Source organism: Miniopterus natalensis, chromosome 7 (genome assembly GCF_054644295.1).
Source record: "Miniopterus natalensis isolate mMinNat1 chromosome 7, mMinNat1.hap1, whole genome shotgun sequence".
Classification (NCBI taxonomy): Eukaryota; Metazoa; Chordata; class Mammalia; order Chiroptera; family Miniopteridae; genus Miniopterus; species Miniopterus natalensis.
Genome location: NC_142087.1, coordinates 65,674,478 through 65,688,288, shown reverse-complemented (window position 1 = coordinate 65,688,288; position 13,811 = coordinate 65,674,478). Strand labels below are relative to the sequence as shown.

Here is a 13,811-nt window from a genome sequence, read left to right as displayed (position 1 = left end):
TCGGTAGGGGAGATTTGGGGCGCTTGCGGCTGATGTTTCGATCTCCGAGAGCCAGCTGCACCTCCCCAGTTCTTCCAAGTGAGCTCGGTCTCCCCGCTTTCAGAGCACCCCTTCCCAGGATAAGGTGCCCCCTGGGCCGGGGGCAGCGCCCCTCCCTCCCTGCCTCGGGCCTTCCCGGGTGGATCCGAGCCGGGCCCTCCTCGGCTTCCAGCCCGCCCCTCACGCTCAGAGCAGGTGCGGGACTGGAGGAGGGAGTTTGGCCGGGAAGGGGATTCGGCACATTCCTCGGGGACCTTGATTCCCAGGAAGAATGGCAGTGACCCCGCACGGCTTGGGGACCCGGTCAGGCAGCCCGGAAAGAGGGAGATAATACCAAGAGATGTAAAGACCCGCCTCGCGACAAGTGCGAACCTGTCTACAAGGCTGGCTCAGGAGACAGGTGCGAAGAGTCCGGTTTCCACCAAGTGGTGTCTCAGAAGAAGACGCCATCTTAGTTTTGGTTTAGGTTCCTTGCCCACCGACCCTGTCGGCGAAGATGCCCTCGGTTACTTCGCCCCAGTATAGTCCAGCTCAGCCGGTGTTAACGTCACCAGCGATACAGCCGTAGCCTCCATGTTTGCTCCTTCCCGTTTTCAGTCCCTCTAGCCCGCTGAGCTTAATCTTTTCTCTTAGCAAATGAAAAAAAAAATCCAGAAACTATAAAATTTAGTATGTTTATTGTGGTAGTTAAGCGCTAGGCGACTTGGCGGGGAGTGAGACGAAGCGTATGCGGGAGGTCACGCACCCCGGTGCATCCCGACAGCCTGTGCGACTCCTGGGTCGGTCCGCGTCGGGCACGTGGCCGGAAGGGAGCGAAGGGCTGTCACATAGGCTGGCACAGGCCAGGGCAGGGCCCAGCCCAGGACTGCCAAGGGCACGGCCTTAAAATCCACAGTTTAAAATCCACTTTTAAAATCCACATTCCATCTAAATATCTTTTTAACCTGCCCTCCTTTAACAGTTTTTTTTTCGTAATATCTTTAACGTTTCTCTTACTACCTTTTCCTTCCACCTTGGCGCATATATAACGTGCAGATGTTTCCTGATGACATAAAGTGTAAGTAAAGGACGCTGAGAAAATATAAAGGAGCTTGCCCAATAAGTTGATGGAATGCATGGCTCCAAATAATTCTACTTCCACTTTGTTCCTTCACCGTTTAAGAGGTATGGAGATCTCCAGGAGGATTTGGAGAACAGTCTCAATAGTTATTAGAATTCTGGACTAGATCTATTAGGAAAGAATCTAGTAAGAAAAAAGGAGTTATGGCTCATGAAAGCTTTTCAAATAGAGATGTCAACTAGGTGGCATGCCTTGCGGGAGAACTGAACAAGAGAAAATTGATTTATGTTCCAACGTGAAGAGCGTTAGGTGAGAGCTAAGGAAGACACGTTCTGATCGTTAAACTTTAAGAAGGTTTATTGAGGCAACTCTTTGGAGAATTTTTAAAGAGAGAGCTTTAATATGTCCAATTAAAGAACAGAACTAACCTTTTTGATCACCAAGAAGGGGCCCCACACTGTTTCAGTCACTTTTGCATATATTAACTCAATCCTTACAATAACCCCATGAGATCGGTATCATTATTCCTAATCTATAGACTTGAAAATTGAACTTCAAAAGTTAAGCGATTCATCCAAAATAATATAACTGGTGTGAGTGGCAAAGGCAGGATTTGAATCCAGCTCTGTGTTGTCATGCTCTTTCCACCATACCAGCCAGCTTCTCCTAGCTGAAAGCTAGATGATGGGCCAAAGGACCAATGAGACTCCAGCTTCCTGAACTCATTCACAGCAGAAACAATATCTTACTCAACTGTGTTTGGTATACTTACCATGGTACCTAACCCCTGCTGACTTGATTCACACTTGATTATTCTGTCCAAAGATGTGACGTTTAAACAAAGACACCAATGAAGAGGAGTCATTCATTCATATTGAGGAAGAATGTTACACACAGAGGGAACAGCAAGAACAAAGACCGTGAGGTAGGAAGATGCTTGGTTGTATCTGAGGAACAGCCTGGAGGTCAATATGATTGCAGCTAAGTGAAGAGAGTTGAAGACAGGAGTTGCCTTTGGAGAGGAAGCCAAAGGTCAGATCATTTAGTGCCACTCTACTCACTTTAAAAAGAGTAATTCCCAAGAACACCTGATCAACAGGTTATGGTGCTTTACAGGAGAAAGAAAGCATGATTGAGCTTTTAGAAATAATAATTATTGAATAGCTATTAAGTGCCAAGCAATGGGGTAGGACACTAAAGTGCATTGTTTCATTTAATCCTTACATTAATTCTACGGGGTTAGGTACTACCCCAGTTTTAAAACTTGAGAAAATGGGGAAACAAATGCTAAATAATGTGGTTCACAATTAGTCAATAGCAGAGGCAAGATTTGACCTAGGTCTCGGACTTCAAAGCCTGGTCTTGGTACCATATACCACACCCACTCTTTCTCATTGTGAATAAGGAGGCAGGAATCTGTGCATGCAGCCATTCAACGAGTAATTATTGTCCATTACTGTTCTTGCTATGTGACAGTCACTGTAGAAATAGTATTAAAATGTAATACAGCATTTTAAAACTTTTTGCGTGAGCACATTCTTACCAATCATTTGTTTTTAAAACTTTGCAGGTAGATGGACTATAAGGGAATTGCCCAACAAGCTGCTCAAGATATTTTAGGTTACAATCAAGATACATCAGGCTGGAAAGTGGTTAAATCTTCAGTAAGAAAATGAATTAAATATGTTTCGAATTTGTTTTTAAATGAAAAACGATTGATAGTAAAGACATTTTTTAAATATTTTTTACGAACAAAAAAATGTACTTTTGCTTTGTTTTACTTTGTTTTTTGTTTTTCATTTTTTTCTTTACTTGACAGCTAACTTATTTGTGGATTTTTATTCCCCTTTGAGAAAAAAATAACTGTTTATAGCAAGCCTTCTAAAAAATTTCATGGAAATCTGTAAGTACAATTTCCTATTTACAATCATTGTTTTGAATTCAGTGGCATTGATGTATCTAGAATTTAATGGTGCTTCATTAGTGATACAATTATTTGATAATGAGGAAATAGAAATTAAGAATAGTAACAAGGTTGAAATGTGGTATTAATAAAGTAGAGCAATTATGTACCATCTAATAATTTTCAAACCTGAAGACAATCAAAAAAAAACAACATCCTTTTAGTGAGACTGTGGTCAAACAAATGGAAAAAACTAGGGAAGCTTAAATTTTTCCCAGTACTTCAAAGCTTTAGTTTTATTTAAAGAGTTATAAATAATCAAAGCAAGAAACAATGCATATGAATACAGAATGGGCAACTGAGTGTAACCATTGTACATTTTGAGATGTAATAGTATGCACTTTGTCAAACTAGTAAAAAGTTTAATGACCTCTGACTTAGACCTCATTACATCCTTAAATTAAGAATTGGAGCCACAAGATACTGCATAGCCACACAAACTTCTCATCAATTACTGTTGATTTATTATAAATACAGCAGGTTAATGTTTATAAGGAAGATTTTAGAAAAATCCTAAGTGAAAGTAGCCCCTTTAAAACAACAGCTATAGAAACATTATAAACAAAGTTTGTAGAAAAATGAATTTTGAAATAATTTACATTAATAATTGTAATATATATTTAAATAAACCTTGCTACTTCTAATTGAATATTAGTGCTTTGAATTGCTGATATGACCTTCAAGTTTTCTTTACTGTTGATTGCTAAGTTAGTCTATGTTATACTATGATAAACATTTCTTTTCAGCTTAAACATGTTAAATTTTGAATTTTCTTTATTTTGTTATAGATACCGTGTTGAAGGAATAATTCAAGAATCAACATCTAAACTATCTGATTTCCTCTACAAGCCTGAAATTAGAATTACATGGGATAAATCATTGAAAGTGTACAATATGATACACAAGATTGATTCGGTAATTTTTTCATATTAGACTTTTCCTGTGTTAATATAATTTTAGTTTTATATCTTAGTGATTTAAGTGTATTAAACCTATATTATGTACACACTTAATATGTTATAGAGTCACACTGAGTTGAAATCTTTATAAAAGCCTTAAAGCTTCCCTCTTTATCACTCAAGAGTTCAATCCCAGTGAGCTTCACCCTGTTTTAAATGCCCAGCACGTCCCGAATCTGGCGAGCTCTCTCCAAGATGCGCACCTTTGGTTATGAGGAGACAACTCATGGGTTCTGTGACATGAGGTGGGAACAGAGATTAAGCAGGCCTTGGGGAAGGGAGGTCAGTAGGTTCATGGTAGTCACAATGTGCTAGCTGACAGGAGCGCGCAGACACCCGCAGGGATGTAAGAACAAGGAGCCTGGGACTTTTTAAGAGGACAAAGGGTAGTCAGCAGGCACGCGGTTGTGCTTTTAGAAACAGTCCTAAACATGTCGTCTCAGCTAAAGGGAAGCGAAGGAGAATAGAGCAAAGAGGAGAGGAAATGCAGGTAACTGTAGAAAGAGCCAGAGAGGCCAGTCGGGCTTAGAAGCAGGGAGAAGAAAATGTCAGTGTGAGGTGAGGGTGGAGTGAAAATTAAGTAGAAACAAAGGAATTAAATGAGAGGAATAATGAGACGTGAAAAAAGGTAGAAACAAGACAGGGTAAGGAATTCTGAACTGTGGAGCAGCACACTGTAAGTCTCTTACCAAGGCTGCTGTACTTCATGGTATGTAAATTATAGCTCAGTAAGATGTTTTTAAAAATCGAGTCATACATTTTGGGCTAATATTAACTTTATTAGAAAGAGGTAGTAAACGTGAATGTTGGAGTAAAGCAAACTTTTATGATTTTCACAAACAATTGCATCTGTAAAAGTCCATATCACTGGGCCTTTGGCTCTTTGAGTCTCCAAACCACATTCTACTCTTCAAAACAAGCATGTCCCACAAATCTGTCACCATCTTATCATTTATTTAGAACTCTCTAAGTTAACTTTACCTGCTTTTATTAAACTGATTTTAAAGTCTGGGAGTGGGGAAGGGTTATAGAGAAGCCCAGGAAGGTAAGTCAGGTAACAAGAATCACATGCCCATGACCCTCTTGGGATCTGGACATTCAGCTTGGGAAACATGGTTCATCACAAATGAAAATACAAACATTGGATTGTTTCATTCATAACTGTATTAGACTAATTATATAGTTCCATTAGCACTTCAGGTCTTTCTGCTGTTGCTGCAACTCAGCTGTAATAATGGAAAGAATACTAGACTTGGCATCAAGAAACTTGAAAACAGAGTCAGAGCCCGGCTGGGCATGGCTCAGCAGTTGAGCGTTGACCTAGGATCCAGGCGATCGGGGTTCGATTCCCGGTCAGGGCACATGCCCGGGTTGCGGGCTCGATCAATGACTCTCTCATCATTGATGTTTCTATCTGTCTTTCCCTCTCCCTTCCTCTCTCTGAAATCAATAAAGATATATTTAAAAAAAAAAAGAAAAGAAAGCAGAGTCAGAAATTATGTGACTTGCTCAAGGTCAGCACAGCCAACAATACATGGTAGAACCAGGGTTTATTCCTGATCTCCTCCAAATCGCAGACCCTTTCCTATATACCACAGTATCTGAATAGCTTTACCCTGTAAGAACTGTTTTATCTTCTGTGAATATTTAGAGTGTCATCTTCAGGGGTACGTTTTAATTGACTCATTCATCCCATTGGTAAGGGAGGGATTCCAGCTCTAGGGTTGTAGGGGTAGTAAAACACCTGGTACCTGCCACTAGGCAAATGAGAGCAACAGTTGTTTATTAATAATTAATTACAGCCCAGGGAAAACTGTTATCATTTTGTTAACATTTGTTAAGTGGAGCATAGGGTGCCGGCTGTTGAGCCCTGTTTCAATAAAAGATCATAAGGGAAAATGAAATAGAGAAGTTTATTACTCACAGGTCCTGGAGGAAGTACAAAGCAAGCCTCAAGGGGCCACCCAGGGAGGTCCAGGCAGGGTACAGGAGGAAACAGAGGCAGGACCTGAGGCACATGTCTTTATTAGGGTCTGTGAGTGGAGTGCATTAGAGGGGTTTCCAGGGTAAGGCCTGATTGGTCAACTCAAACCAAAAAGAGCAGGGTTTTGGTAAACTCCATGGGGGTTTTACATAAGGGGTTCATAAGGGGAAGGCCCTGAGAGGCTGGGGAGACTGCTGAACACAGGGCTATGGGGAAAGTCAAACCAGGAATTTACATTTGCTTATGAGTATGGGCTGTTAGCTAGGGCATGCACTTGCATGAGGGGGCTGGTGCCAGTTTAAGGCCCCTGCAGGCTGCCTGGCCAAATAAAATGGATGCTGAGGCAATATCATGCATGAGCTCTGCTACACTCTCAAGGACACATCATGCCATGCAGTATGAAATGGGATTTGCCTTTGGGGACAGAGAATAACCAAGGGGACAGGCTTTGTCCTACCAAGAAGTTGAGGTGACCCGAGTCCTGCAGGAGGATGCAACTGATTGTTGGAATAGCTCTCCAGGCTAGCAGGAAGCTGAAATGCAATACTCAGGACAAGTAGGAACCGTGCCTGACCCAGTTGATAAGGGGGGCCATTTGGCTAAGGGGTCCTTATCCGTGGGAACAGTCAGAAAAACTTGCAGTTAGGCCATTCAAGACCCTCTCTATTTTCACCAGACGTCTTGTCAGCACATAATATTGGTCATTTAATTTTAGGCCTTATACCACAGGTTTTAAATCAATATATTTTTCATAATATATTACCTAGCCTATGTGGAATAGTAGAAATAGTACTGTACTGGAAATCAGGAAGTCTGGGTTCTAGTTCTGTACTTATCTCTAGTTGTGCATGTGACCTAATCTGTTAGGCTTCAATTCTTTTAAAATTTCAGAGTAGATGATACAAAGATTACTTTCTGAATGTTATGCATTAATAATTAATAGATATATGATGGCAAATATATTCTCCCATTCTGTAGGTTGCCTTTTCATTTTGTTGATGGTGGCCTTTGTTGTGCAGAAGCTTTTTAGTTTGATGTAGTCCCACTTGTTTGTTTTTGCTTCTGTTGCCCTGCATTTATAATATCTAATGTTCCTTTAGCACAGAAAATGCAGGCTGATTTGGTGATAAGTTCTTAAAACTTCAAAGCCCTGCTTTTTTCAAATAGAGGCCAATCTTCTGCAGTGAAATTCTTTGGGGAGCAATACAAAGAATAGGTATTAAATAATTGTTGCAATCTTTATGATTTGTTTCAGGAAACATGCATATGTCATGCCATTACCCAAAGTTTTGCCATGGGCTCAATTTCCCCCCGAGACTTTATCGACGTAGTGTACTTCAAGCGCTATGAAGGGAACGTGAATGTTATCAGTTGTAAGTTGAAACATTTTGCCCACATTTTTAGAGTTATTATGAATTATTAATAATTTTTTCCTTTAACTCACATTTTGGAAGTAATATTTTCAATTCTTTATTTACTTGGTGAGACTAATAAATACATGTATAATATAGACAAGCCTGCTGTTTTTACCCAAATCTGGAGGTGCCATTTACATCATAGTCAATGACTGTGGCATCTCCTGCCCTTTCTGCAGCATATATCCTGCAACACTGGGTACAGGTAGATACCTGTAGGCTGAAACTTCACAGCATGCATTTTAAAACTAAGAAACAAAAGTAATCTTTAGATACATTGTTTTATATTTGAATTGCATAGGATGGGCATATCCAGTAACTGACAAAATTCCTGAATATACTTTCACTAGGTGGGTCTTTACAGAAATGTGCTTATATTTCTTTTAGAACATGGTGGTTTTGATATATCCTTAGCCTCCCAAAATATGTCACTCAGTAAAACCACAATGTGTAACCATTTCCTAACTTTTGTTACTCACTTGAAACATACCAGCTCATACCATGAAGATCTCTGGAGTCAGACAACTCAAGATAAGTCATGGTGAAGGGACTTTGGCAGGACAGTGGCCTAAAGCCCTGTTTCTCCCCATAATTTCAATTTAATCTGACCACTACTATCTGGATAGCTTTCCCTACTATAAACTACTTGGGGATAGGGACAGTTAAGTGTTAATTATTATTTTCCAACAAGGTTTCTGTCTATAGACTAAGTTTCAGAGTCCAGACTGAATCATAGCTGTGCTAACAGCATCACCAAACTGTTAGCTCTGGTGCAACATACCACTAATGACTGATGCTCATCCCTTTCATGTAGTTGTCATTTAGTTATTTCTTAAATGAGAGCAGATAAAAATTTGCTCACTGCCTACAACACAAAATAGTGTCTGAACCATAGATCTGTTATTTTCCGTGTTTTGAAAGCAGACCATTTCTATCTCATTTTTAGGGGTAAAAAAGAAGTATGGAAGTTAAAATCAACAAATGATTATAATCAGTCATTCCGTGATCAGTACTGAATTTGTTTTAAGCAATTTCTTTGAATGAATTACCAATGAACACTGATAGTTTTCTTCTTCACATTTCTTTTGCTGTTATTTAGCTTCCTATGCTTTGAGCTAAATATTTTGCATGCTTTATCTCACCTGTAAGGAAACCGAAGTTCAGAGAAAATAAGATAGCATTAAGCTGCTGAACCAGAATTAAAATCCAAGTCTTCCTGATTTTCCAAAATCACAGAAGATCCATATTTCTTCGTGGATATAACAAATTATCTTTTAAGGACAAGCATAATCTCCATATTTTAAACAGAAAAATGTTAATATCACTTCCAGTAGTACCATTATGCCAACATAATAGTCTCTGTTAAGGTGATGAAACAGGTCATAAAAATGGAAAAGTCATTGAACCACATTTGTCTCCTAAGCTAGTCCTAAGCTGGTGTTTAACATTGTACGTCCCACAGAATTGATGGCTCATGTTAAAATCATATAGGAAGATCCATCTTCTCTGATGGGAGTAGGATTCAGTTGCACAGAATAAACAAATATATATTTTAAATATTTTTAGAAAGAGTATATATAATTATCATAAACAATCATAACCAAATCACCTCCCTTCTATATTCATATACAATAGTTATGCTGCATAATTCCTAAAACAAACTCAATTGATTTTTAATTATACTTTGAAGCTCCCTAAAATGTAGAAAAGGGCATTTAAACTATCTTTATTGACAGACCAAATAAACACATCGAACACATTTTATTTAAAAAATGATTAACAAAAAAATCTATAAGCACATGCTCCTAATAGAATAGCCTGTGACTTTTTTTGCTGCTCCAAATCCCAGAAAATAATAAAATGATACATTTAAGTTTTTCCTGTATATAAAAGATAACAGCATCTTTAGAAATACTAGCATAAAAATCTTTGATGCCAATAAATTCAATAATAAAGAAACTGTAACGACTAGGGAAAAAAGTGTTTGAGAGGACAATAGTGCTTATACTGTATTTTCTCAGTTTGGGCCTGTGCACACATTCATATGTACAAGCATACATGTGTATTTATAAAACTAATGTCAATGCTGATGATCTAAGTTAAATTAAAAGCTGTGTCATATATATTTTTTTAATATGCTACTTGAAATAGAATTTTTTACCTTTGTGGAATAAGTTGTTGTTTTTTAATCACTTAGCTAAAAGTGTGGATTTTCCAGGATATCCTCAAACTTCAAATTATATCCGTGGTTTTAACCATGCTTGTGGCTTTATCTGTTCACCTCTGCAAGAGTAAGTGTGATTTACATTTATTTATTATAACAGTTTTTTAGTTCATTTTGTGATTTAACTAAAAGGATTCCTAACTCTGCAGTAGAAATATGTACCAACACACTCTATTGGGAAAAAGTTGCCCCCAAATGTGATCTTTAAAATAATTTTTATAAGTATTTTCATATGAAGTATAGTCAGAAAAGATAATTTGCTATAAAGTATGATTTGAGGTTTCTGGGACTGGTCACACATACACAGAATTCCCCCCTCCCTGGTTAACCTTAACCTGATAATTTATATTTCTCCATTAGATTATAATTGTTTAAATTATTAACGAATTTTTGTGAGTTAAAAATAAATTTTCCTAGAATTATAATGCCCTTACATTTATCAACAATGCATGCTTTATCTTGTATGCATTCTTTCTAACAGACTGCCTACTAAGAACAGATACCTGCAGAATGAGACTTCCAGTAGGTAGATCCAGATAAGAGTTCAAGGAATCAGAAATGAGTCACAGCCTACAGGTGGCCAGCCCAGGGGTAATAAAAATGGCAACATAAAAAACACACACTCTGTAAATGCATGTACAGCAATCCAGTGTGTATCAACTTCACAAAATCCTTAAGTTTTAATTTTTGCTAAATGATTTTAAGTAAAAGATACTGGCACACAAAGACAGATGTAACAACTTTATATTGGTCAGATATAAACTTCTCAGTATGAGAAAAATATTTATGTGAAGGAAGTCAAAATAAAATTAATTTTAGACCTGTATTCCTTATGTTTTCTCTACTGAATTATAAAACTAAAAGAAATCCACAATTATTTGCATTAGTGGACAGATGATTGGTGCGGGTGATGCTGACGATGAACCTATGGCCAGCACTTTGTTCGCCATAGCAGGAGAGAACAAAACAAGGGAAGAGTTGTCACTCCCAGTCAGCATAGCAAATCAGCTGCTGGCAGGGACTTGAGTTGGGAAGCCACACAGCCTAACGTGTGCTTCACAGGCAAAGTCCCCTTCTTGTACCTTGTCAACTTTGCCTTTCCACTGCAAAAACCATGGGACAGAGCTCTGATCTAGACATTCCACAGAGGGCGGGAACTCTGCCCAGCATCCGCTGGAGAAAAGATGTCGTCTCCTTCAGTCTCAGAGAAAGGTACTGACAAGTGATTCTTTTGTGCCTTCTCTTTCCTTGCAGCCCAACATTTTGGACAGCCAACATTTGTAAACAAGTCATGCAGTAAACTTACAAACATTATCAATAGTAAAGGTACTCTCCAGTAAATACTGGAAAGGCTTTCTTGAGTGTAGAGCCCTAGTAAAGTCACATAGAGATTTTAAGACCATACAAACTGCTAATGAGTAGTCTCAATCCAGCATCTGAAGCACCGTAAAAATAGTCTGAACTCCGCCTAGAGAGGGGTATAAGAAAATGGTCCCTCACATGGTTTGTTGGAGCAGTGGTCTTCATACCCCTAAAAAATCTTGTAAAACTATATTCTGCCTTGCATATTTTTAAATTGTTATTAAAATTTTTCATAGGATTAAAATAAGAGTGCAATTTCCAGCATACTCTAAATATTGACTTTTAAAATTTTGTTATAGCCCCTTATAAATGTATCTGATAGAATATAAATTCCTTAACATCTGGAAGCCCACCATTACATTATCAATTTAAAAATATGTACAACCTTTAAGTTAGAAATTTTACATCATTCCTTTTCTCTCCTTCAACCCATATTTTTACTCTTTTTCCCCCTCACATAATTTTATCCTAATAAAATATTCTTTATGCTTTGAATTATTAATCATTCTATCATACGTCTCTGCAAAAATGAGGATTTAATTTTCAAAATTCATTTTATTTTCTCTGACTATATCTATATTAAAAATATATGTGTATGGGATTAAATTGTTATTACATACTTACCAAAATAAAACATATATTGCCAAATATGTTATATAATTATTAAATATTAAAACTGTTATTGGAAACACATTTTATTATTATTAGCAAAGCTTAGCACTTACTATGTGCAGGGAACTGTTATAAACAATTTACATATATTGACTCATTTGGTCTTCACAATAACTCCATGAAGTAGGTAGTATTACATTCCCCATTTTGCAGAAAAGAAAATGAAAGCTCAGAGAAATTAAGTAACTTTCTCAAGGTTACATATAGGTAAAAGCAATGCTCAGCTTTAAGTCAACACAGACTGGTTCCAGAGTGTGTGCTAACCAATCACACTCATTTAACTGTGGATTGATACTACTAATAAAATGACACACTATTATCAAGTCTACTTCTACTTTGCATTTTATAAACATAAGCACTGAGATATTTTGTTCACATAGGTAAGTGGGTTAAAATGGAAAGAGTGTAAGTCTAGCACTGTCCTTTAATCTCTTGAAATTCATCTGAGTTATGTACCATAAATTACAGTGATCTATAAGTAAAAACTATTTAATGACCTATCAACTGACAACTAAATTGGATCCTTAAATTTTATTTAAGCCAAGAATTGACCACCTGACTTGGTAAGGATTTTTCACCCAGTCATCAGTCATTCACTTTTTCAACTCACTTCCAATAGATCAGGGTTTCCCTTGTCATCTCGAAGATTTTTATACACCAGGGTAAAGCACTACAGTACTACTCAGGACTGTTTGGGGTTGGGGGTGACAGGTATGCTTTTGTTTTGAAAAACAAGAGAAGTGTGATATGAACAGGCTGATGGGAAAGGAAAGTCCACATCTCCATCAGAGACATATTTTCAGATAGTGTAAGGAAAAGATACATAGGGCAGTTAGAGATTTGAAAATGTAGTCCCTTAAAAGTTATTTATCTTCTCGTATGGAAAGGCTTCACATACCCCAGTTTGAACATCACTGGGTCAGAATACAAAAAACTAGCCTTGGAAGGAAATTTGGAAATAAAACTTCAAAATGTTCAATGTACAAAACCTCTGACTTAGAAATTTTGTGTAAGTATTTATAGAAGTGCAAATAGATATATTACAAAGATGTTTACTGCATCTTTGTTCATAGCCACAAAAAGTGAGAAACAATCCAAATGATAGCAGAAAACAGGTTAAACAGTATGAAATACTGTGCACAGTCATGAAAAACACGCAAGCTGGTCTGTATGTATTGACTCAGAAAGACATGCATGATGCTAAGAGGAAAATAAAACTGGTTGCAGAAAAATAAACATCTCATTTTTGTATAATCAAAAATGTATGTGTGTATGTGTGGGGTACACCTTGTCCATATGTGTGCTGTCTTTGTATGTACACAGACAACAGTCCAAAAAGATACAATCAAAACTATACATAGTGATCATCTCTGAGGAACAGAATGAAGGGAACAATCATGAAAATTCTGTATTTACATTTTCATAAGCATACATTTCCTTTGTAATTTAAAGAAGTCAGTACAACAAAAAGAAAAAACTAAAACTGAAGACTTTAAGACATAGCCTGACTAGTTAATACGTTTATGCAAAATATTTACATGTGAAGATCACTGTACCTTTTCTCTCCTCCCTCCCATAGCTGTGTATCCGATTGATAGCACTGGGGGGGGACCCCATGCTTAAGACAAGGCTCCTGCTCTCTATAAGCCTGTAAACTCAACAGATAAATCTAAAGGTTATTTATGGTTCTAACTCTTCCTTTGTTTACAGTAATCCAGCACATTCCAAACTAGTGATGTTCATCCAGACCGAAATGAGAGGGAAGTTGTCCCCATCAATCGTTGAAGCAACCATGCCTTCCAACTTAGTAAGCCTCATCCTCAACGCGAGAGACGGAATAAAGGCCTACAAAGCGGCATCGGGATGTGGGTATCAGAAGGGAAGCCAGTCACTCCGCAAGAAGAAATGAGGCCATCTAAAATCACGGGTAGCAGTTACTGCGGTTTACTTCTAAGTCAATATGCATAAATACTGTTAAACTCTTCTAGACAGTATTCTTGTACACATTACTGAAGGTACACTGGGGAAGTAAGAACTCAGAGCTGTACAAGAGAACAGTATTAAATATAGTTTTGAATCGTGCATAAGAATGATGCTCAAAGACAAGTGTTCTTAATGCACTTTGATCTTTTG

General features: G+C 37.7%; 1 protein-coding gene across 1 annotated transcript; it reads left to right on the top strand.

The window, feature by feature from the left end:
- Positions 1 to 2,066: 2,066 nt before the first annotated feature.
- On the top strand, positions 2,067 to 13,587 carry STARD6 (StAR related lipid transfer domain containing 6). The gene is made up of 7 exons (XM_087819313.1): positions 2,067 to 2,131; positions 2,670 to 2,767; positions 2,924 to 3,002; positions 3,851 to 3,977; positions 7,261 to 7,378; positions 9,618 to 9,711; positions 13,389 to 13,587. The coding sequence occupies exons 2-7, from the start codon at positions 2,674 to 2,676 to the stop codon at positions 13,585 to 13,587; spliced, it is 711 nt and encodes a 236-aa protein (XP_087675439.1). The 5' UTR covers positions 2,067 to 2,131; positions 2,670 to 2,673.
- The last annotated feature ends 224 nt before the right edge of the window (positions 13,588 to 13,811 follow it).

What these genes read in the sequence shown, in the direction of transcription:
- STARD6 (XM_087819313.1), top strand. Translation starts at nt 2,674, where the DNA reads ATGGACTATAAGGGAATTGCCCAACAAGCTGCTCAAGATATTTTAGGT. An exon ending in AGTGGTTAAATCTTCAGTAA is followed by an intron (nt 2,768 to 2,923) that starts GAAAATGAATTA and finishes TTGACAGCTAAC; the next exon opens with TTATTTGTGGATTTTTATTC. An exon ending in GAACGTGAATGTTATCAGTT is followed by an intron (nt 7,379 to 9,617) that starts GTAAGTTGAAAC and finishes TTAATCACTTAG; the next exon opens with CTAAAAGTGTGGATTTTCCA.